At 42.3% G+C, this 24333-nt stretch overlaps 1 protein-coding gene across 7 annotated transcripts in view; it reads right to left on the reverse strand.

The window, feature by feature from the left end:
* Positions 1-24333, reverse strand: part of ZNF451 (zinc finger protein 451) — a 120549-nt gene that overhangs the window by 7382 nt on the left and 88834 nt on the right. For all 7 annotated transcript variants that reach the window (XM_069726734.1, XM_069726736.1, XM_069726735.1 and 4 more), the window contains 3 exons: positions 19551-19694; positions 16366-16496; positions 8326-8512 (listed from right to left, as the gene is read on the reverse strand). In XM_069726734.1, coding sequence (XP_069582835.1) covers positions 8326-8512; positions 16366-16496; positions 19551-19694 — 462 coding nt within the window. The remainder of the gene's footprint in view (positions 1-8325; positions 8513-16365; positions 16497-19550; positions 19695-24333) is intronic.

Below are 24333 nucleotides of genomic sequence, written 5' to 3' on the forward strand. Positions count from 1 at the left end.
TGAACAAGTGCGCAAGCTCATTGTTGAAGGGCCATGGCCTTGTCTCAAGGGAGAATCACTAACCTTCTGGAAGATTCCAGGATCATCCTCAAAAAGGATATCTGCTGGGCTGGAAATGAGGAAAAACTTGTCTAAGTTTAGCTGCCAGCCCAGGAGAGAGGGTATCGCAAGAGATATAGACGCAGTTCAGGGCTGGAAGAGCAGCTATAAAGTCGACCAGATAGGGCAGGACGACCACGCCTCTAGGGTGCAAGAGGGATATGACAGCCGCCATAACCCTTGCGAACACTCTGGGTGCTGTAGCAAGGCCGGACAAGGTCGAGATTTGAAAATGCTGTTCGCGAAAGGGAAAGCGAAGGAATTTTTGAAGAGGGGAAAACATAGGAATGTGAAGGTAAGCATCCCGAATGTCGGATGCCAGAAACTCCACCTTTTTCCGTTGAAGTAATGGCTGAGCGGAGGAACTCCATCCGAAGAAGGGGGACCTTGTCAAGCTTGGTAGAAGTCTTACTTTTCGGTCCCCTTTTTGGAACCAAGATCCCTTAGATCTAGACCATCCTGGACAACTGATCCACTGCTGGTTGGGTCTATAGGAAACATGCAATCCTTTGTTCATGCGTGGGGAATACTCCCAACTTCTCACCGAATAACCGATCACTCTGGTAAGGGAGTGATATCAGAGGCCTTTTGAACGCAGAGTATGCTTCCATTCTCTGAGCTATAATGTCCTTCTGAGTGTAATGGCATTTGCTCCTGACAGGGCTGCTCAAGTAGACGCATCCGAGAGGCCTGAAGCAGCTAGTGTCCTCGCTCAAGAAATTTGATTGACCAGCTGTACAGTCGTCGGGAAAAGGTTACTGTTGGAAATCAAAATAGTTAAGGTTTCTGACCAGGAGACCATTGCTCTAGCAACACATGCTGCAGCTAAGAAAGGGTAGCGCGCTGAACCGGGGGCCGCAAGAGGGAATGAACCAGATTTGTAATCTGACAGTCCATTGTATTTTTAGTTGATGACCCATCGGGCAGGGATACTGGTAGGTATACCACAGGAGATTCTACCCAGTTAATATGCCAAGTGGCAGAATGCGCGGCTGCATGCAGAAGATCAGGAAAAACTGTCTCTTACTATCGCCGCTCTCTTTTGATGGTGCGGAGTTAAAATGATGAACCCTCGATCCACCATCCTCTTAACAGGGAAGTGGAGAGGAATCGTCCACCTTCTTGCATCATCTGCTAAATAGTGGAGATGCAAAAGGGTGTTCGGATGCCAAAAAGGGAGCCTCTGTACATCCACAGAGTTAAAGGGACACTGTCACCTGAATTTGGAGGGAACAATCTTCAGCCATGGAGGCGGGGTTTTTGATTCACCCTTTCCTTACCCGCTGGCTGCATGCTGGCTGCAATATTGGATTGAAGTTCATTCTCTGTCCTCCATAGTACACGGCTGAGCAAGGCAAGATTACCTTGCGCAGGCATGTACTACGGAGGACAGAGAATGAACTTCAATCCAATATTGCAGCCAGCATGCAGCCAGCGGGTAAGGAAAGGGTGAATCAAACACCCAAAAACCCCGCCTCCATGGCTGAAGATTGTTCCCTCCGAATTCAGGTGACAGTGGCCCTTTAAGGGCCCCGGGTGGTTGTCAGGCATTAGGCCTGGCTGTAGAAGAGGATACATGGAGGCGACACTCCATGTGCTCGTCTACTGATGGTGTGGGGAGATCGGTGCCCTTTAAAAGGACCCATTGCCCTTAAGAATCAGACCAGGCATGGCATCTCACGTCTTTGGTGGGTATACGTGGAGGGGACACCCCACGTGTTTGCATATTGGCTGGAAAAAGGATACCGCGCTTGCAGAGGTTTCTGTCCAGTGGATCGCTTATCCGGACGCTTCCTGAGCATAGTAGAACCAAAAACACTCAGTTTCAAAAAATCACAGTAATCCGCAAATGCTAGTAAAAAGATGTAAAAAACAGGGCATTTGGTCGATACGTTTTTTGCAAAAAATGTATACTAAGCTGACCCACCAAACGTCAAGGTATACCCATATCAGAGCAGTTCTAACTGATGTGTGCAATCCCTGTCTGATGTATTTAAAAACCTGATCATCTGTATATTACCTGTGTGAACAGGGTTCAGAGAGGAAAAATCCATGTGGACATGCTGAGTGGAACAGCTTTTGTGCAGATAGCCCAAGAGGAGTGGTGGGTAACTCCCTAGTCTTATAGACACAAGAGAACAATTATAGAAACAGGAACACATGGGCTACTTGCACAGTGAACAAGTCTGTAGGAAAATGTTCACACACCACCAAGAAACTTGATGACACAAAGAGCATAGTAGAACCAAAACCACAGTAATACGCAAGTGCTAGTAAAAAGATGTAAAAAACAGGGTATTTGGTTGATAAGTTTTTTGCAAAAAATGTATACTAAGCTGCTCCACCAAACGTCAAGGTATACCCATATCAGAGCAGTCCTAACTGATGTATGCAATTTTTGCAAAAAACGTATCAACCAAATACCCTGATTTTTTACATCTTTTTACTAGCACTTGCGGATTACTGTGATTTTTTGAAACTGAGTTTTTTTGGTTCTACTATGCTCTTTTGTGTCTTCAAGTTTCTTGGTGGTGTGTGAACATTTTCCTACAGACTTGTTCACTGTGCAAGTAGTCAATGTGTTCCTGTTCCTAGCTAAGGTTTAAGCCAATACACTGATTAAAGTTATCAGATAAGTAGTACATGAAGATAAATCTGGATTTATGGCAAATGCATCTAGTGCTATAAATCTGAGATGTCTATTCCTCAACCTCCAAATGAGCTCAAAGGGAAATGGCACAAGAGCGGTAATGTCCTTGGACCCTGCCAAATCATTTGACAGTGTAGAATGGAGTTACCTGTGGGCAGTTTTGAAAAAGGTTTGCTTTGGTCCTTACTACACGGCTTTAACTTGGCTGATATACCTCTCCCCAGTTGCTAACATTCGAGTGAATGGCAAACTCAAGATTTTTAAATTACAGAGGGGCACTAGTAAGATGTCAGTTGTCGCTCTCTCTCTTTGTCATGGCCATTGAACCCTCGATGTGTCGCCTAAAAGTCAAGAAAGGCTGAACTGAATGGACAAATGTCTTTTTTCGGCCTTACTAACTATGTTACTATGAAACTTTACTGAGAGTGTAAATGTGGAGAAGTAGACAAGCGATTGAGTCTACGCAGATGATATGCTTTTTTTTTTTTTTTTTTTTTTTTTAACAAATAATGGAATTTCCTCAGTCCAATAATGTCAATCATAACAGATTTCGGAAGTTTGGCAGGTTTATCAATTAATTGGAATAAATCTGTCCTGATAGGAATAACTGTTAGTACCTAGCGTAAAGAATATGTAACCGTAAACGTAGAACCATTGTTAGATAAATTTAGAACTAAGGTTAACGCATGGTCCAAACTCCCGCTATCAGTTATAGGTAGAAATCTTATCAAGATGATCCTTATGCCACAATTGTTATATTTGCTACATAACGCTGGTTTCCTCCCGCCATATTTTGTGAAGTACAAGCCATGTTCAATGAATTAATATGGCGTAAACAGAATAATTGAATAAAACTACATACTGTCCAACGTAAATAAGCTTGAAGGTGGACTGGCCATTCCTGATCCATGGCTGTATTTTATTGCTTCCCAATTACAACACCTCCATGGATGGGGAAGTAGAGATGACGAGAGCAAGTCAGGTTTACAAAATATGAAATTGGGCCTCACCCTTGTGTCTTCTAGAGTCTAGAACTTTTGCCGGAGGGTATCCTCTTACCCCAACATTGGCGTTTGTGTATAAAGTGTGGGACAGAGGAAAGAAACTTTTGTTTTGGGTATTAAGGGATTCACCAAAGATTTTCTGATTGCGAGTAAAAAGGGATCTGGTCAATAGAACAATTATTTATATACTCCGTCCTTAAAAGTTTTCAACAGCTCCAAGAGGAATTCAATATATTGCAACACTTTTTAGGCTAAGTGCACACGTTGCAGAATTGCCACGGAAATTTCCGCGGCAATTCTGCGCCTCCTGCCGCGGGTATATCGCATACGGAATTGGCATGCATATTCCCGCAGAAAACTAGCATTTTACAAGCATAATTAGCTTGCAGAATGCTAGCGTTTTCCAAGCGATCTGTAGCATCGCTTGGAAAACTGATTGACAGGTCGGTCACACTTGTCAAACAGTGTTTGACAAGTGTGACCAACTTTTTACTATTGATGCAGCCTATGCCGCATCAATAGTAAAAGATAGAATGTTAAAAATGATTAAAAAAAAATAAAAAATGGTTATACTCACCTACCGCGAACAGTCGATCTCCTCAGCGGCTTCCGTTCCTATAGATGGTGTGTGTGCAGGACCTTCGATGACGTCGCAGGTCCTTCACACACCATCTACAGGAACGGAAGTGGCCGTGTGCAGCGCTGAGGGGCAGGAAGACTCCGGGGGCCATCGAAGGTGAGTATATCACGATTTTTTTATTTTAATTTTTTTTTTAAACAATTATATGGTGCCAAGTCCGTGGAGGAGAGTCTCCTCTCCTCCACCCTGGGTACCAACCGCACATGATCTGCTTACTTCCCGCATGGTGGGCATAGCCCCACGCTTGAAGTAAGCAGATCAATGCATTCCTAGGTGTGCGGAATCCCCGCGATTCCGCAAATTTAATGAACATGCTGCGTTTTTTTTCTGGAATGCGAATCCTCTCAGGAACAAAATGCAGCATGTGCACAAAAAATGCGGATTGCATTCTATTAAATAGGATGCTTAATGTGAGCGTTTTTTTCACAGTTTTATAGCGTTTTTATAGCGAAAAAACCGTGAAAAATTTGCTATGTGTGCACACAGCCTTACCAATACCTACAAATCCAACAGTTTTCAAGTGACAGTGCAAAATTACTGCTACACATATATTCATGAATATTTATTAAGAATATTCGGTCACCGGGCTAAAATTCCTTGCAGCATATACTCCAAGTTTTAAGGTGATGTATTTGGCTGTCCCACTCTGATTAATTGATGGTGGGGTCTGGCTTTGGGCATTGGGAATATCTTTTTTCTCGGTCAATGAATTGTTTTTTGACTATTTATAATTACCGTACATACTCGAGTATAAGCCGAGATTTTCAGCCCAAATTTTTGGGCTGAAAGTGCCCCTCTCGGCTTATACTCGAGTCACGGTAGCGGTGGGGTCGGCGGGTGAGGGGGAGAGGGCGCTGAGGTATACTTACCTAGTCCCAGCGATCCTGGCGCTCCCCCTGCCCTCCCACGGTCTTCTGTGCTGCAGCTTCTTCCCCTCTTCAGCGGTCACGTGGGACCGCTCATTAGAGAAATTAATAAGCGGCTCCACCTCCCATAGGGGTGGAGCCGCCTATTCATTTCTCTAATCAGCAGTGTCGGTGACCGCTGATAGAGGAAGAGGCTGCGGCACAGAAGACCGTGGGACGGCAGGGGGAGCCGGACGTCGGGACCAGGTAAGTATGTAATATTCACCTGTCCACGTTCCAGCCGCCGGGCGCCGCTCCATCTTCCCGGCGTAGCTCCGCTCTGACTGTTCAGGTCACAGGGCGCGATGACGTATATAGTGTGCGCGGCGCCCTCTGCCTGATCAGTCAGAGCGGGGAGACGCTGGGAGCTGCAATCAAGAAAGGTGAGTATGGCTTTTTTTTTTATTGCAGCAGCAACAGTGGCGGCACAGATTTATACCGAGCATCTATGAACGGTGCAGAGCACTATATGGGGAAGATATGGGGCAATATGAACAGTGCAGAGCACTATATGGGGCAGATATGGAGCAATATGAACAGTGCAGAGCACTATATGGGGCAGATATGGGGCAATATGAACAGTGCAGAGCACTATATGGGGCAGATATGGGGCAATATGAACAGTGCAGAGCACTATATGGGGCAGATATGGGGCAATATGAACGGTGCAGAGCACTATATGGGGCAGATATGGAGCAATATGAACAGTGCAGAGCACTATATGGGGCAGATATGGGGCAATATGAACAGTGCAGAGCACTATATGGGGCAGATATGGGGCAATATGAACAGTGCAGAGCACTATATGGGGCAGATATGGGGCAATATGAACAGTGCAGAGCACTATATGGGGCAGATATGGGGCAATATGAACAGTGCAGAGCACGATATGGGGCAATATGAACAGTGCAGAGCACTATATGGGGCAATATGAACGGTGCAGAGCACTATATGGGGCAGATATGGGGCAATATGAACGGTGCAGAGCACTATATGGGGCAGATATGGGGCAATATGAACGGTGCAGAGCACTATATAGCAGAGCTATGGGGAAATATGAACGGTGCAGAGCACTATATGGCAGAGCTATGGGGAAATATGAACGGTGCAGAGCACTATATGGCACAGCTATGGGGCAATAATGATCTATTTTTATTTTTGAAATTCACCGGTAAATGCTGCATTTCCACCCTAGGCTTATACTCGAGTCAATAAGTTTTCCCAGTTTTTTGTGGCAAAATTAGGGGGGGTCGGCTTATACTCGGGCCGGCTTATACTCGAGTATATACGGTATCTTGCAACTGGCACTTGTATGGGATTTGACCCAATAAGGATCATTTTGCACTGTCATTTTTTGACCCAATATGAACTACTTTGCACTGTCACCTTAAAACTTGGAGTATATGCTGCAAGGAATTTTTGCCTGGTGACCGAATATTCTTTATAAACATTCATGAATATATGTGTAGCAGCAATTTTGCACTGTCACTTGAACACTGATATTTGCTGCAAGGAATTTTCTTCCAGTGATTAATGAATTTTCATGGATGTATGTGTAGCAGCAATTTTGGGTAATCTTATCTGGATACCTGCGGTTCCCTTCGTCTACCTTTGCTATGAAATTTTGTTCTGATTTTGAGGCACTGATTTTAATTGTGTGTATTGTTTATATGTGAATAAAGGTTTCTTTTTAATTACTAAACACTTCGTGACTGAGTACAGTTTAATAACTTTACGGTCAATATGTTTATATCAAGTTTGGAGTGTTGCCCATCCGTAACTTAAGGAAATGGGTTGGTGCGTTATGTTTATTATATGTGGGAATGTGGACAGACAGGCCCATTTTAGAATCAGTTCAATTCCTTGACAGAAAGGGTGTATGGAGTGAAATTGTTACCAGATCTCCGTATATGAATATTGGCATTAATGGAAGATTGAGTGGATCCCTTCTTGCCCCTATTCATAGGTATCTCTCCTATTTTAATTTCAAGCACAAATACATCTTGCATTTCATTAGACAAACAACCTCCATCTATGGGAAAATGTTTGTTATCATGTTTACAGTAGCTCATAACAGCCAGAAGGTGCTCTACGAAGTACTAAAGATGCTTGTAAAGAAGGGGTTGAATATCACATCATCTCAGGAGAACCTCCTCACAGAATGGAAAACTCGGTCCTCCAGAATGGTCTATGCTCCCAATCACTCTATTACTAGAACATCCCGATTACTCTATACTTTGTAATACCTGATTGGCTCACTGACGTCACTGTATGTATAAAGGAATAGCTCCTTAAAATTGAATAGCAGTTGCTCTCGGGTACCTCAGCTCAGCTCCTAACTGATGCAGCACCCAGGAATGGCAACTACACAGTGTACCGAGCCTCGCTGTCCCACCAGCATCCATCTGGCCGTTAATAGAGTCGATAGATGATCGGTGGGGTGTTGGACCTCCAACAATCTGATATTAATGAGAATGGAAGGCCTAAATTAAATTTACCGTTAAGTAAACGCATCCGGAAAAATAAAACAACAGCAGTGAGACAAAGCCATACTGTCTAATAGTTAGACAATGATCTCAGTCTTGGTTGGCACACTTTGTACCAGAAGTTTTCACCAAAATGGATACATTTTTTTCAGCAAGGTATCGCTTGTTTGGTCCCACCCAGTTCACCATACTTTTCAGTGATGCCACGCCCCCTTGCCAGACCAGGCGTAAAAATTGTTTAAAAAGCATACATTTGGTGCAAGTCCTTTTTGGAAGAAATTACAGCAAAATTCCAGCATATTGGCTTAATAAGCAAGTCCCTGTATTTCTTCTGATTAGTTTAGGATTCAGAATTTTCAGCCACTTACTAACTGTGCAGTTTGGACCACCCGTTCAACACAAATCAAATACGCACCACCGCACAACGCTAATATTATTTACAATGAAACAGTCAAGAAGAGCAGCTTTATTAATGATGCAGTTAAAAGGTCTCCTTTTTCTTGGATAACTGATGCCTTTTGCACATGCAATGATTTCATACCTTGTGTTGTTTCCGCTATGCTGTTCAGGATGGCACACATTACATCTCCTCCCAAATGGTGTGGGTTAAGGACATGAGCAAGCCGCTGGGTTTTATTGAATTGGTTTTGCAACTCCAGAAAACCTTTATCACCTGATAGAATAGTGAAAGGGATTTGCTTGGGTAGTTTCTCATCTAGGCGACCTGCCTAAAAGCAAACACAAACATAAGTGTTTCCACAATGTCATGTGTGATGCCCATTACATATCAAGTATAGCAAGATGAAAACGCAGGTATCACTCATGCACTGCTGATAGCGAATTGTTGGTAAAATAAAATTTTTATCTAAACAGGTTTAAAAGTCAACGCGTTTCGAGGTCACCCAGGATCTCTTCATCAAGACAAATCCTGGTGAGACTGTATGGTTAAGCTGTCCTTTATGCTGTGTCTACTGAAAAAAAGCCACCATCCAAGCAAAGTTTGGCGGCTATTTTTCAGTAGACAGCATAAAGGACAGCTTAACCAGTCTCACCAGGTTTTGTCCTGATGAAGAGGTCATGCGTGACCTCGAAATGCGTTGCCTTTTAGGCTATGTGCACACGATGCGGATTTGCTGCGGATCCGCAGCGGATTTTTCTGCGCAGAAACGCTGCAGATCCGCACTGTGATGTACAGAACAATGTAAATCAATGGGATAAAAAAAAAGCTGTGCAGATGGTGCGGAAAAATCAGTGCGGAATTGCTGCGGATTTGAAAGAAGTGCATGTCACTTTTTTTGTGCGGATCTGCAGCGTTTCTGCACCCTTCCATTATAGTAATCCGCAGTGGGAAAAAACGCAGAAAATCCGCACAAAATCTGCATCAATTCCGCATAAAAATCGCACAAACTCCGCATAAAAACCGTGGCAAATCCGCAGCTGCGGATTCTGCCAGCAGATGCGGATATTGTGAAGAAAATTCTGTACCACTTTTCCTACGTATGCACATAGCCTTAAACCTGTTTAAATAGAAGAATTTCATTTTACCGACAATTCGCCATCAGCAGCACATGAGTGATACCTCCGTTTTAATCTCTATATCCATGGTCGTTTCCTTAACCCCTTAAGCCCCGAGGGTGGTTTGCACGTTAATGACCGGGCCAATTTTTACAATTCTGACCACTGTCCCTTTATGAGGTTATAACTCTGGAACGCTTCAACGGATCTTGGCGATTCTGACATTGTTTTCTCGTGACATATTGTACTTCATTTTAGTGGTAACATTTATTCGATATAACTTGCGTTTATTTGTGAAAAAAACGGAAATTTGGCGAAAATTTTGCAATTTTCCAACTTTAAATTTTTATGCCCTTAAATCACAGAGATATGTCATGCAAAATACTTAAGTAACATTTCCCACATGTCTACTTTACATCAGCACAATTTTGGAACCAAAATTTTTTGTTGTTAGGGAGTTATAAGGGTTAAAAGTTGACCAGCAATTTCTCATTTTTACAACACCATTTTTTTTTTAGGGACCACATCTCATTTGAAGTCATTTTGAGGGGTCTATATGATAGAAAATACCCAAGTGTGACACCATTCTAAAAACTGCACCCCTCAAGGTGCTCAAAACCACATTCAAGAAGTTTATTAACCCTTCAGGGGTTTCACAGGAATTTTTGGAATGTTTAAATAAAAATGAATATTTAACTTTTTTTCACACAAAATTTATTTCAGCTCCAATTTGTTTTATTTTACCAAGGGTAACAGGATAAAATGGATGCCAAACGTTGTTGTACAATCTGTACTGAGTACGCTGATACCCCATATGTGGGGGTAAACCACTGTTTGGGCGCATGGCAGAGCTCGGAAGGAAAGGAGCGCCATTTGACTTTTCAATGCAAAATTGACAGGAATTGAGATGGGACGCCATGTTGCGTTTGGAGAGCCCCTCATGTGCCTAAACATTGAAACCCCCCACAAGTGACACCATTTTGGAAAGTAGACACCCTAAGGAACTTATCTAGATGTGTGGTGACCACTTTGACCCACCAATTGCTTCACAGAAGTTTATAATGCAGAGCCGTAAAAATAAAAAATCATATTTTTTCACAAAAATGATCTTTTCGCCCCTAATTTTTTATTTTCCCAAGAGTAAGAGAAGAAATTGGACCTCAAAAATTGTTGTCCAATTTGTCCTGAGTGCGACGATACCCCATATGTGGGGGTAAACCACTGTTTGGGCGCATGGCAGAGCTCGGAAGGAAAGGAGCGCCATTTGACTTTTCAATGCAAAATTGACTGGAATTGAGATGGGACGCCATGTTGCGTTTGGAGAGCCCCTGATGTGCCTAAACATTGGAACCCCTCACAAGTGACACCATTTTGAAAAGTAGACCCCTTAAGGAACTTATCTAGATGTGTGGTGAGCATTTTGACCCAACAAGTGCTTCACAGAAGTTTATAATGCAGAGCCGTAAAAATAAAAAATCTTATTTTTTCACAAAAATGATCTTTTCGCCCCCAATTTTTTATTTTCCCAAGGGTAAGAGAAGAAATTAGACCACAAAAGTTGTTGTGCAATTTGTCCTGAGTGCGACGATACCCCATATGTGGGGGTAAACCACTTTTTGGGCACATAGCAGAGCTCGGAAGGGAAGGAGCGCCATTTGACTTTTCAATGCAAAATTGACTGGAATTAAGATGGGACGCCATGTTGCGTTTGGAGAGCCCCTGATGTGCCTAAACATTAAAACCCCCCACAAGTGACACCATTTTGGAAACTAGACCCCCTAAGGAACTTATCTAGATGTGTTTTGAGAGCTTTGAACCTCCAAGTGTTTCACTACAGTTTATAACGCAGTGCCGTGAAAATAAAAAAAAAAATTTTTTTTTCACAAAAATGATTTTTTAGCCCCCAGCTTGTATTTTTACAAGGATAACAGAATAAATTGGACCCCTAAAGTTGTGGTCTAATTTGTCCTCATGAACGCTGATACCCCATATGTGAAGGGGAACCACTGTTTGGGCGCATGGCAGAGCTCGGAAGGGAAGGAGCGCCATTTGGAATGCAGACTTAGATGGATTGGTCTGCAGGAGTCACGTTGCATTTGCGGAGCCCCTGATGTACCCAAACAGTACAAACCCCCCACAAGTGACCCCATATTAGAAACTAGACCTCACAAGGAACTTCTCTAGATGTGTTGTGAGAACTTTGAACCCCTAAGTGTTTCACTACAGTTTACAACGCAGAGCCGTGAAAATAAAAAATCCTTTTTTATTTCCACAAAAATGATTTTTAGCCCCCCAAATTTTTATTTTCCCAAGGATAACAAGAGAACTTGGACCCAAAAAGTTGTTGTCCAATTTGTCTCGAGTACGATGATACCCCATATGTTGGGGTAAACCCCTGTTTGGGCGCACGGGAGAGCTCGGAAATGAAGAGCACTGTTTTACTTTTTCAATGCAGAATTGGCTGGAATTGAGATCGGACGCCATGTCGCGTTTGGAGAGCCCCTGATGTGCCTAAACAGAGGAAACCCCCCAATTATAAATGAAACCCTAATCCAAACGCACCCCTAACCCTAATCCCAACTGTAACCCTAACCACACACCTAACCCTGACACACCCCTAATTCTAATCCCAACCCTAATCCCAACCGTAAATGTAATCCAAACCCTAACCCTAGCCCTAACCCTAACCCTAATGGGAAAATGGAAATAAATACATTTTTTTTAATTTTATTATTTTTCCCTAAGGCTAGGTTCACATTGCGTTAGGGAAATCCGTTTAGCGCTAGCGGATTGCGCTAACGCAATGTCTTTTTAGGTGTCGTGTTTAGTGGTCGCGTTAACGTCCCCGCTCTGGAAGATCGGGGATCGGACCTCGGGCGCGCCGCGGACGCTGCAAGCAGCGTCCGAGGCGCGCCACAGAAGAACGGCACCTTGCTAGCGCGAGCCGAAAATGGCACGCTCTAGCGATGCGCTACACCCGAAAATCACATTGCTGTCAATGGGTGTGCTAACGGACCCGTTGCACGGCGTTAATTGTGACATTTTCGCCGTCCAACGCTGTCCGTTAGCGTTAACCCATTAACGCAATGTGAACCTAGCCTAACTAAGGGGGTGATGAAGGGCGGTTTGATTTACCTTTATAGCGTTTTTTATATCGGATTTTTATGATTGGCAGCCGTCACACACTAAAAGACGCTTTTTATAGCAAAAAAGTTTTTGCGTCTCCACATTTTGAGACCTATAATTTTTCCATATTTTGGTCCACAGAGTCATCTGAGGTCTTGTTTTTTGCGGGACGAGTTGACGTTTTTATCGGTTACATTTTCGGACACGTGACAGTTGTTGATCGCTTTTTATTCCGATTTTTTGTGAGGCAGAATGACTAAAAACCAGCTATTCATGAATTTCTTTTGGGGGAGGCGTTTATACCGTTCCGCGTTTGGTAAAATTGATGAAGCAGTTTTATTCTTCGGGTCAGTACGATTACAGCGATACCTCATTTATATCATTTTTTTAATGTTTTGGCGCTTTTATACGATAAAAGCTATTTTATAGAAAAAATAATTATTTTGGCATCGCTTTATTCTGAGGACTATAACTTTTTTATTTTTTTGGTTATGATGCTATATGGCGGCTCGTTTTTTGCGGGACAAGATGACGCTTTCAGCGGTACCATGGTTATTTATATACGTCTTTTTGATCGCGTGTTATTCCACTTTTTGTTCAGCGTTATGATAATAAAGCGTTGTTTTTTGGCTCTTTTTTTTTTTTTCTTACGGTGTTCACTGAAGGGGTTAACTAGTGGGCCAGTTTTATAGGTCGGGTCGTTACGGACGCGGCGATACTAAATATGTGTACTTTTATTGGTTTTTTTTTTTTAGATAAAGAAATGTATTTATGGGAATAATATTTTTTTTTCTTCTTCTTTATTTAGCAATTTTTTTTTTTTATTTTTTTTTTACACGTGTGGAAATTTTTTTTTTTTACTTTTTCACTTTGTCCCAGGGGGGGACATCACAGATCACCGATCTGACAGTGTGCACAGCACTCTGTTAGATCGGTGATCTGACATACAGCCGGGCAGGATTAGAGCTGCAGCTGCAGCCTGATCCTGACCCGGAAGTGCTCCCTGCAGGACCCGGATGCAGCCCGGTGGCCATTTTGGATCCGGGGACTGCAGGGAGAAGACGCTCGGTACACGGTGAGCACATCACCGTGTACCGATCGTCTCAGGGAAGCCCGCAGGGAGCCCCCTCCCTGCGCGATGCTTCCCTGCACCGCCGCACACCGCGATCATCTTTGATCGCGGTGTGCCGGGGGTTAATGTGCCGGGAGCGGTCCGTGACCGCTCCTGGCACATAGTGCCGGATGTCAGCTGCGATAGGCAGCTGACACCCGGCCGCGATCGGCCGCGCTCCCCCCGTGAGCGCGGCCGATCGCATATGACGTACTATCCCGTCACTGGGAATTAAGTCCCAGGTCACCTGGACGGGATAGTGCGTCATATGGGATTAAGGGGTTAACTGGTATCTGTGCAGCAGCTGTTACATGCCCGTTATGTGTTGCCATTCACCAACCAACAAGGTGAGTTTATCTCCGCTTTTTCAGACACCCCATTGTCACCAGATAAAATCTTATTACGTTTTTTTTCTTTCCCAATTTCTCCCTTCCGTGTGTAATTAAAAGGTTATAGTCCTAAAACCTATAAATGTAGAAATGAAATGTCATTTTATTTATACATATTTATTTTACACTAGCTGAAGAGCCCGGCGTTGCCTGGGCATAGTAAATATCTGTGGTTAGTTATGGCACCTCACGCCTCTCATTTTCCCCCTCACATCTCTTATTTTCTCCCTTTCACCTCTCATTTTCCCCCTCACTCCTCTCATTCCCCCCTAACACTTGTCATTTCGACCTCACATCTGTCATTTTCCGATCACTCCACTATTTTCCCTCACTCCTCTCATTTTGCACTCACACCTTTTCATTTTCACCTCACACCCCTCATTTCTACCTCACACCTCTCATTTTCCCCTCAGTATATACATGTTTGTCATCTCCCTTATATATAGTATACACCTGTATGTCATCTCCTGTATATAGTATATACCTGTATGTCATCTCCCCTGTAAATAGTATATACCTGCTGTATGTCATCTCCTCTTGTATATTGTATATACCGGTGTCATCTCCTCCTGTATGTAGAATATACATGTATGTCATCCTGTATATACTATAGACCTGTATGTCATCTCCTGTATATAGTATATACCTGTATGTCATCTCCCCTGTTTATAGTATATACCTGCTGTATGTCATCTCCTCCTCTATATACCTATGTGTCATCTCCTCTTTTATATAGTATATACCTGTAAGTCATCTCCTCCTGTATATAGTATATACCTGTGTGTCATCTGCTCCTGTATATAGTATATACCTGTGTGTCATCTCCTCCTGTATATAGTATATACCTGGGTGTCATCTCCTCCTGTATATAGTATATACCTGGGTGTCATCTCCTCCTGTATATGGTATGTACCTGTGTGTCATCTCCTCCTGTATATAGTATGTACCTGTGTGTCATCTCCTCCTGTATATAGTATGTACCTGTGTGTCATCTCCTCCTGTATATAGTATATACCTGTGTGTCATCTCCTCCTGTATATAGTATATACCTGTGTGTCGTCTCTCCTGTATATAGTATATTACTGTGTGTCATATCCTCCTGTATATAGAATATATCTGTGTGTCATCTCCCCTGTATATAGAATATATCTGTGTCATCTCCCCTGTATATAGAATATATCTGTAGGTCATCTCCTCCTGTATTAAACCGCGTTCACATGTTATTTGGTCAGTATTTTTACCTCAGTATTGTAAGCTAAATTGGCAGCCTGATAAATCTCCAGCCAACAGGAAGCCCTCCACCCTGGCAGTATATATTAGCTCACACATACACATAATAGACAGGTCATGTGACTGACAGCTGCCGTATATCTTATATGGTACATTTGTTGCTCTTGTAGTTTGTCTGCTTATTAATCAGAATTTGATTTTTGAAGGATAATACCAGACTTGTGTGTTTTAGGGTGAGTTTCATGTGTCAAGTTGTGTGTGTTGAGTTGCATGTGGTGACATGCATGTAGCGAACTTTATGAGATGAGTTTTGTGTAGCGACATGCGTGTAGCAACTTTTTGTGTGTCGAGTTGCATGAGACAGGTTAGTGTAACAAGTTGTGTGCAGCAAGTTATGCGTGTGGCGAATTTTATGTGTGGTGCGTTTTGAGTATGTGCAAGTTTTGTGTGAGGCAACTTTTGCATGTGTTGCAACTTTTGTGCATGTGTGCAAGTTTTTCATGAGGTGAGTTTTGCATGTGGCGAGTTTTGCGTGTGGCGAGTTTTGCGCGTGGCGAGTTTTGCGCGTGGCGAGTTTTGCGCGTGGCGAGTTTTGTGTTTTGACTTTTATGTGGCGAGGTTGGTGTATGTGTGGTGAAAAGTGTGCTGAGGGTGGTATATGTGTTCAAGCACGTGGTAGTGTGTGACACATTTTGTGTGTGTGTTCATATCCCCATGTGTGGTGAGTATCCCATGTCGGGGCCCCACCTTAGCAACTGTACGGTATATACTCTTTGGCGCCGAACTTTTGTTGATTGTGAAGTGACGTTCACTCCTGGGAAGATATTCAACTATCTAGAATGTTTTTAGCTTGTAAAAAATCTCTCTCACCGTAGAATGATGAGCTCCAAAATGACTTCACAACACTTCCTAAATTGATGGTTAGCAACAATTGCTTCTCTAACATCATCGCCTTTAGCTCCTTTGCATAGTGTAACACATGAATGAATACTCCAGACCAGCAATTGCCAAAACTTCTCTTATCAAAGTGGTCACACTTGCTGATGAATAAATAATCAAGAGGATTGATTAGCAGCACTTGACTGCTACGTTCCCTCTTAATTCCTATGGAAGCAGTTAGGGTGTATTTCATTTTTTCGCATTCTGCTTCTGCATTTCAATAACCATTGGTTAATAACAACATGGTGTAGAAACACTAAACGGAACTTACGTGCATGCAAATAGCAAAGTCAGCTGCATTTTTCAATCTGCTGCAGTGAGGATGAAGGAAAAAACAGCCAATGTTCACAAGATATTTATAAATCTTGCAGGTCACAGGGGGCTTCCAATTGCTTCCTCCACCTTCAAACAAATTAAATAATATATAGTTAATTGGATACATTTTAACAAGCTCATGACCAGCTACATTTGATATTTTCCATATTTTCGGAATTAGAATCCTTACATAGGTATTCTCATCCCCAAGATCCTGTCTTGATATGTAATAGGGATTATAATGATTATAATTACGGTATGTCTCCGATTAGAAATGTAGTATCGTTCTTTTGATTCACCATGTTGCTTATCCCATGCATTGCAGTAGCTTAGGTATCCACGGTTACGACCACTCATAGAGACAGTTCAGAGTGGTCATAACCATGGATACGTAAAAGGGGAATAGCCATATAGCGAATCAAACAAACTATACTACATTTCTAATTGGAGGTATTTGCCATTACTACACCTACTACACATTGGGATGGGATTTTGGAGATGGGAATACTACTTTAACCTTCTCATTCGGACATTCAAATAATATTTGCATTTTTTTTCCTTAATCCTTTAAATCACATTTTTATTCCGTAGCCCTTTTCCTTTATATTGTTGTCAGATATAAGAAATGTAAATGTGTCTGTTTTTCACGTTTTAGCCATTTTACTCTACTTTCTATTACAATTATTTTATGGATGAAATATTCACCCCCTATTGTCAGCAGAGTAGGTACCAACAGCTAATCAGACTGGTGATAGCTTTTTCTTTCACATTATGCCCTTTCCATAAGGTCATAAAAAACACTATAAACAGTGAAACATTTTCTTTTTCCCTTTAAATGCCAATATCCCCTATAACTGGGGCTGATATTTTAACCATAGTTACAGGGCAAATTCAGTCTCCTGCCAGCAGTGTAGATCTGAGCTGGGTGCATTGCCGTTATTTGATGCAAATTACTTTTACAAATGAATACGGTCATTTTATTATTATTTCTGAAACAAGATGCGTACAGCTGCGGACATCTGCGGTCACCTCATGTATTTCATGGAAAAAGCCAACACAATTTTGATACTTTTTGACTGAAAATATCCAAATAGAGTTCCCCTTATTGAACCGTTTCTTAGCTTCAATTTGACTTTTAGGTAAAAAAGAACTGATGCCAGCAAAGTGAATGAGAATCGTGAAGTCCAAAGCACATGTTGCTTATTTGTAAATAGCAGATTTGGTCTATTCTTTCAGTGTTTTTGCTGCAGATTTTACCCATACTAATGATTGGAGAAAAATTAGTACCAAAAACTCATGTGGAATAATGTAGCAAAAATGTGCCTATTTTAAGCAGCGCTTTTCCTGCTAAGAGATGTAGAAATGGTGCAGAAATTTACCCTACTGTAGAATCCCAGGTAAAAACGCCCTGCGCTTTACCTGCGGATTTTGTGCGGAATTCGCCTGTGTTTTTACACCTGCAGATTTCTATTATGGAATAGGTGTAAAACGCTGCGGAATCCGCACAAAGAATTGACATGCTATGGAAAATAAACCGCTGCGTTTCTGCGGATTTGGTTTTCCATAGGTTTACATGGTACTGTACACCGCATGGAAAACTGCTGCGGATCTGCAGGGCCAAATCCTCAATATGTTCACATACCCCAAGAGTGACAGCACACAGACAAAAAACTCTTAACTGGCCATTCTCTCTCGCGATCCCGCGTACACAGCATACCGAGTCTGGCTATGTGCACATGTGTTCTCAGTAGAGGGGAGTAAATTACAGTCAGACTCCTCTTCCTAAGCGCAAAATAATAATAAATGTCTATTGCTTCACACTGACATCGTTGGGTCAAGGCCTCCACTTATTTTAGATTTTTGCAGTTGAACCCGCCAATTCCAGTATTATCTAAACTACAGGACCAACTTAAAGAAGCTTTCCCTAAACCCAACAAATTATGTATGTGATGTAGTGTAGATGTGACTTACCAATTTAAGTCACTCTGATCCGCTTCTTGGTCACGTGACATGAAAACGGACTAGCCAGCTCACCCGGGGTCTGTGTGTGGTGCGGCAGTCGCTTTCTTAATGTAAGTCTATGGAGACTCGTTTTGGTTCTCATACACTTACATCGGAAAAGAAACACCCCTGTACACAATATAATCCGGCAAGGCTAAAGAGCAGTCACGTGGGCCACAAGAGGACCGCGGCCATGCTGGAAACCGGGGGAAGACGACAATCGGTATTTAAATTACACTAGCACTACAACAAATAAATAGGACACTTTAGGAAGAAAAGGTACTGAGATTTCTACTTTAAAAGGGGTTCTCGGAGAAATTTTCTAAAATAAATTAAATACATTTCAATATTACAAATTTTACTAAATACCTTTATATAGCAAAAAGGGATGTTTTATATAATGCACAGTCAGGATTTTAACTATGTCAGCTACCAGCAGTTTACCAGATGAAATGTAGTAGGGCGGGTTACATAAAAACATTTGCTCTAGACAGATGTCGGATGAGAGCAGCATTCTGTGAGATATCGTGGTCGCGCACTGAACCTGACAGGACAGGAGATACCGGGATAAACAATGCAAACGGTCTTCAGCCGGCCGGGCATTTCTGCTCGGTAACTGACAGAATCCTTTCAGTATCGGGTAAACCCAAAGTAAAAATGTAGGCACTCTTTATTCCAGCAACTCCGTGCTGTCCTGCCCGCCACTAAACCTGTCAGTTTGCCTGAGATAAATGTTCAATCTCAGTCAGCTAAAGAAAGGTTATCTAATGCTGTAGTCCGCTCCTCCATGGTGTCCTGTCAGGTTCAGAGCAATGCGCCTTCATGTTCCTGACAGGAATGTGCTCTCACCGTCTGTCTCGAGCCGATTTAAGCAGCCTGTCCTTCTACATGTCAGCTGGGAAACCGCTATGGCAGCTTCAAAGCTCGACTAAATAAAGCTAACATTTTTGGTAAAGTATTTAGCTAAATTTCTAATATTTAAATGCATTTTATTTATTTACTTTATTACATTTCTCAGAGAAACCCTTTAAGTCACCAGCTTTCCAATGTGCGCAGTGTTTATTGATGCCTGGGTATTCGTTTTATAGAGATTTTAGTAGAGAATTTCATTATATGCCAGTATAGATAGAAAAGGTTTACCTTGAAATCCCCAGACAAACGTTCCCTGGCTCAATTGTCCCGGCAGGTGAGTAAAAAAATGTGCCCAGTTGTCCAAGTCCACGAACACTATGTGGGTCATGGTTTGCAGAAATTCCAAATCGGGTAATTCACCTTCCTCAATATCTAGTGGAGGACAGAGCACCTGTACATCAGAGGCTAGGAGTGCTTTCAGCAAGTCAGAGCTTTTTACACAAGTTAATGGTTACATTGAGTTAGAAAATGCTGCTTTAAAGGGAACCTGTCACCCCGTTTTTTCAGATTGAGATAAAAATACTGTTAAATAGGGCCTGCGCTGTGCGTTACAATAGTGTATGTAGTGTACCCTGATTCCCCACCTATGCTGCGAAATACATTACCAAAGTCGCCGTTTTCGCCTGTCAATCAGGCTGGTCAGGTCGGGTGGGCGTGGTGACATCACTGTTTCTTCCCCAGCTTTCCGTTGGTGGCGTAGTGGTGTGCGCATATCCAAGTGCCGAATCCACTACGCGCAGGTGAAGAAAAAGCGCGCGATCTGCGCGATTACCCTTGTCATCGGTGGGGGCGGCCATCTTCCTGAGGCCGCGCGTGCGCAGATGGAGTGCTCTGCTGCATGGGGCTTCAGGAAAATGGCCGCGGGATGCCGCGCGTGCGCAGATGGAGATCGCGGCGGCCATTTTCCCAAAGCCGAGTTTGCATCTCGGCTTCAGGAAAATGGCCGCCGCGATCTCCAATTTGAAAAAACGGGGTGACAGGTTCCCTTTAAAGAGGATCTTTCACCAGGTTGAGCATGTTAAACCGATAGCGACAAACTTGATTAAAGGGAACTTATCACTTGAAAAAAAATGCTATTAATCTGCAGGTTAATAGCCTTCGGAACCTGCCCAGAGCCGACACTTTGAGCCACGCTGCTGGGGGGAAATTAACTGTATTCCTCCTGGCAGCATTCTGCGTTCAGTCACCGGGTCAGCGCCAGTTCAGTCATTGCTCTGTGTATAGTGAGCTGCGGATTGAACGGCGCCCCTTGCACTGACTGACTGCCAGCCCAAATGATGAGCTAACAGAAGAAGTCGTTAAAGCAGTTTATATACAGAGCGGTGACTAAATCCACATCGGCGTCACCTCCATAACTGACCGCTGGCGGGAGGAAAAAGCTAGCCAAGAACCTGGAGAACACGATCATGGCCGTGTTTTTTCCGGGCACTGATCATAGTTAATGAATAACGGCGATTATGTAAAAGGAAAAAAAAAAAAAAAGTGTGCCAGAAATTAAAAAACATTTTTCTCTCTGACAAGAATATACAGTGGGGTATTTGATCAGTTGCTGATTTTATACGTTTTTATACGTTTGTCAACTGACAAAGATATGAACACTCATTTTAAGGGCAGGTTAATTTTAACATTGAGAGATAGAATATCAAAAATAAAATCCAGAAAATCACATTGTATAAATTATATAAATGTATTTGCATTTTGCAGTGAGAAATAAGTATTTGATCCCCTCCCAATCATGAAGAGTTCTGGCTCCTACAGACCAGTTAGACGTTCCTAATCAACTCGCTACCTGCATTACAGACAGCTGTCTTACATAGTCACCTTTATAAAAGACTCCTGTCCACAGACTCAGCCAGACTAACCTCTACAACATGGGCAAGGCCAAATAGCTTTTTTTTTTTATAAGGGATGTCAGGCACAAGATCAACACTTCCTGTACAGATTTAAAAAAAAAAAAAAAAAAAAGCGGGCGCATGTGCAGTGCACCCGTTGAAATCTGCCAGCCAGCAACATAGGGGATTTTTCTTGTTGGCTCATTTTAATCACTATGATAGACCCTATGAAAGTGATCAAAAGCCAATAATTAGTATGTAATCAACCCATGCATCATCCCCTTAGTCATTACTTCTTTTTTTTTATTGAAATAATTTTTACTTCTTTCATTAATTGCCTTTAGGATTAGGCTAGGTCTATAGTGGTTTCAAATGTTAAAACAAAATAAAAAACACAATGACAATATGAAGACTAGTGTTGAGTGCAAGTACTCGCTACTCGAGTTTGTATCGGGGTCGCTCGAGCACCAGCGATACTTGGTGCACCCCGATACAATCCTTGAGGGGTATAATTTCCAAAATGGGGTCACTCGTGGGGTGGTTTCCACTGTTTAGACACATCAAGGGCTCTACAAATGCAACATCGCGTACACTCGATTCCAGCCATTTTTGCATTCAAGAAGTCAAAAACGTGCTGCTTCCCTTTCGAGCCCTGCCGTGCACCCAAACAGTTTTCTCCAAAAAATTGGTTATCTGCACACTCTGGATAAACGGCACAACAAATTTTGAGCTCCGCTTTCTCCTGTTACTCCTCTAAAAGTTAATAAAAAAAAATATTGGGGCTAAACCAACATTTTTGTGAGAAAAAAAGTAAAAACAAATGTTCATTTTTTTTTCTTACACATTCTATTAATTCCTAAGAAGAACCTGAAGGGTTAATAAACTTCTTGAATTGCAAATCTTGGAGTGGGAAATAGAACGCACAATAGAGTGATACCCTATGGAGGGAGAGTGCTGGTTATCCGGTGGTGTTGTGACCGGCACAACTCCTATGTAGACATGAAGAAACATTGTGGCTGGGGAATCCGTCCTCCAGGACACATTGGATACAGTTGGATAAACACGTACTGTAACATAGTAACATAGTTAGTAAGGCCGAAAAAAGACATTTGTCCATCCAGTTCAGCCTATATTCCATCATAATAAATCCCCAGATCTACGTCCTTCTACAGAACCTAATTGTATGATACAATATTGTTCTGCTCCAGGAAGACATCCAGGCCTCTCTTGAACCCCCCGACTGAGTTCGCCATCACCACCTCCTCAGGCAAGCAATTCCAGATTCTCACTGCCCTAACAGTAAAGAATCCTCTTCTATGTTGGTGGAAAAACCTTCTCTCCTCCAGACGCAAAGAATGCCCCCTTGTGCCCGTCACCTTCCTTGGTATAAACAGATCCTCAGCGAGATATTTGTATTGTCCCCTTATATACTTATACATGGTTATTAGATCGCCCCTCAGTCGTCTTTTTTCTAGACTAAATAATCCTAATTTCGCTAATCTATCTGGGTATTGTAGTTCTCCCATCCCCTTTATTAATTTTGTTGCCCTCCTTTGTACTCTCTCTAGTTCCATTATATCCTTCCTGAGCACCGGTGCCCAAAACTGGACACAGTACTCCATGTGCGGTCTAACTAAGGATTTGTACAGAGGCAGTATAATGCTCTCATCATGTGTATCCAGACCTCTTTTAATGCACCCCATGATCCTGTTTGCCTTGGCAGCTGCTGCCTGGCACTGGCTGCTCCAGGTAAGTTTATCATTAACTAGGATCCCCAAGTCCTTCTCACTGTCAGATTTACCCAGTGGTTTCCCATTCAGTGTGTAATGGTGACATTGATTCCTTCTTCCCATGTGTATAACCTTACATTTATCATTGTTAAACCTCATCTGCCACCTTTCAGCCCAAGTTTCCAACTTATCCAGATCCATCTGTAGCAGAATACTATCATCTCTTGTATTAACTGCTTTACATAGTTTTGTATCATCTGCAAATCTCGATATTTTACTGTGTAAACCTTCTACCAGATCATTAATGAATATGTTGAAGAGAACAGGTCCCAATACCGACCCCTGCGGTACCCCACTGGTCACAGCGACCCAGTTAGAGACTATACCATTTATAACCACCCTCTGCTTTCTATCACTAAGCCAGTTACTAACCCATTTACACACATTTTCCCCCAGACCAAGCATTCTCATTTTGTGTACCAACCTCTTGTGCGGCACGGTATCAAACGCTTTGGAAAAATCGAGATATACCACGTCCAATGACTCACCATGGTCCAGCCTATAGCTTACCTCTTCATAAAAACTGATTAGATTGGTTTGACAGGAGCGATTTCAAACTGTAGGTGGGATGCACTGCTGAAGTGAACCAATTCTTCAGAAAAGATGAGCAAAACGTTTTTGACTCACAACACATTTCAACGCAGTACCTGCATGTTTTTCAAGTGAAAAAACCAAAGCAAAGCCTTTTGCTCATCATCTTTTCTGGAGAACTGATTCACTTCAGCAGCGCAGCCCACCTACGTGTTTATCCAACTGGATCCTAAACGTCTTGAATGTAGTTTTGAACACCTTGAGGGGTGCCGTTTCAGAATGATGTCACTTTGGGGTATTTTCTATCATATAGACCCCTGAAGGTCACTTCAAATGTGAGGTGGTCCCTAAAAAAATGGTTTTGTGAATTTTGGTGGAAAAAATGAGAAATCGCTGGTCAACTTTTAAAAGTTGTGCTGATGTAAAGTAGACATGGGGGAAATGTTCCTTTTTAACTATTTTGAGTGGTGTAACTATCTGATTTAAGGCCGTTAAGTTTAAAAATTGTAAAATGTTCAATTTTTTGTCAAATTTTAGATTTTTTTATGACTATAAAACAACCATAGAGCCCAAAATTTACAGTTAAGATGAAGTACAATATGTCACGAGAAAAACTCTCAGAATCAATGGGCTCCATTCAAGCGTTATTACCGCAAAGTGACACTAGTCAGATTTTCAAAATTTTGGCTTGGTCATTAAGGTCAAAATTAGGTTCCGTCACGAAGGTGTTAAAGGCGTTTTTTCACATGACAGGTTCCCTTTAACCCCTTAGTAACAGTAATTTTTCCATTTCTGACCACTGTGTTTATGTGGTAATATCTCTGGAATGCTTTGACGGATCCCACTGATTCGGAGATA

This window comes from Ranitomeya imitator, chromosome 5, assembly GCF_032444005.1.
Source record: "Ranitomeya imitator isolate aRanImi1 chromosome 5, aRanImi1.pri, whole genome shotgun sequence".
NCBI classification, from domain to species: Eukaryota; Metazoa; Chordata; class Amphibia; order Anura; family Dendrobatidae; genus Ranitomeya; species Ranitomeya imitator.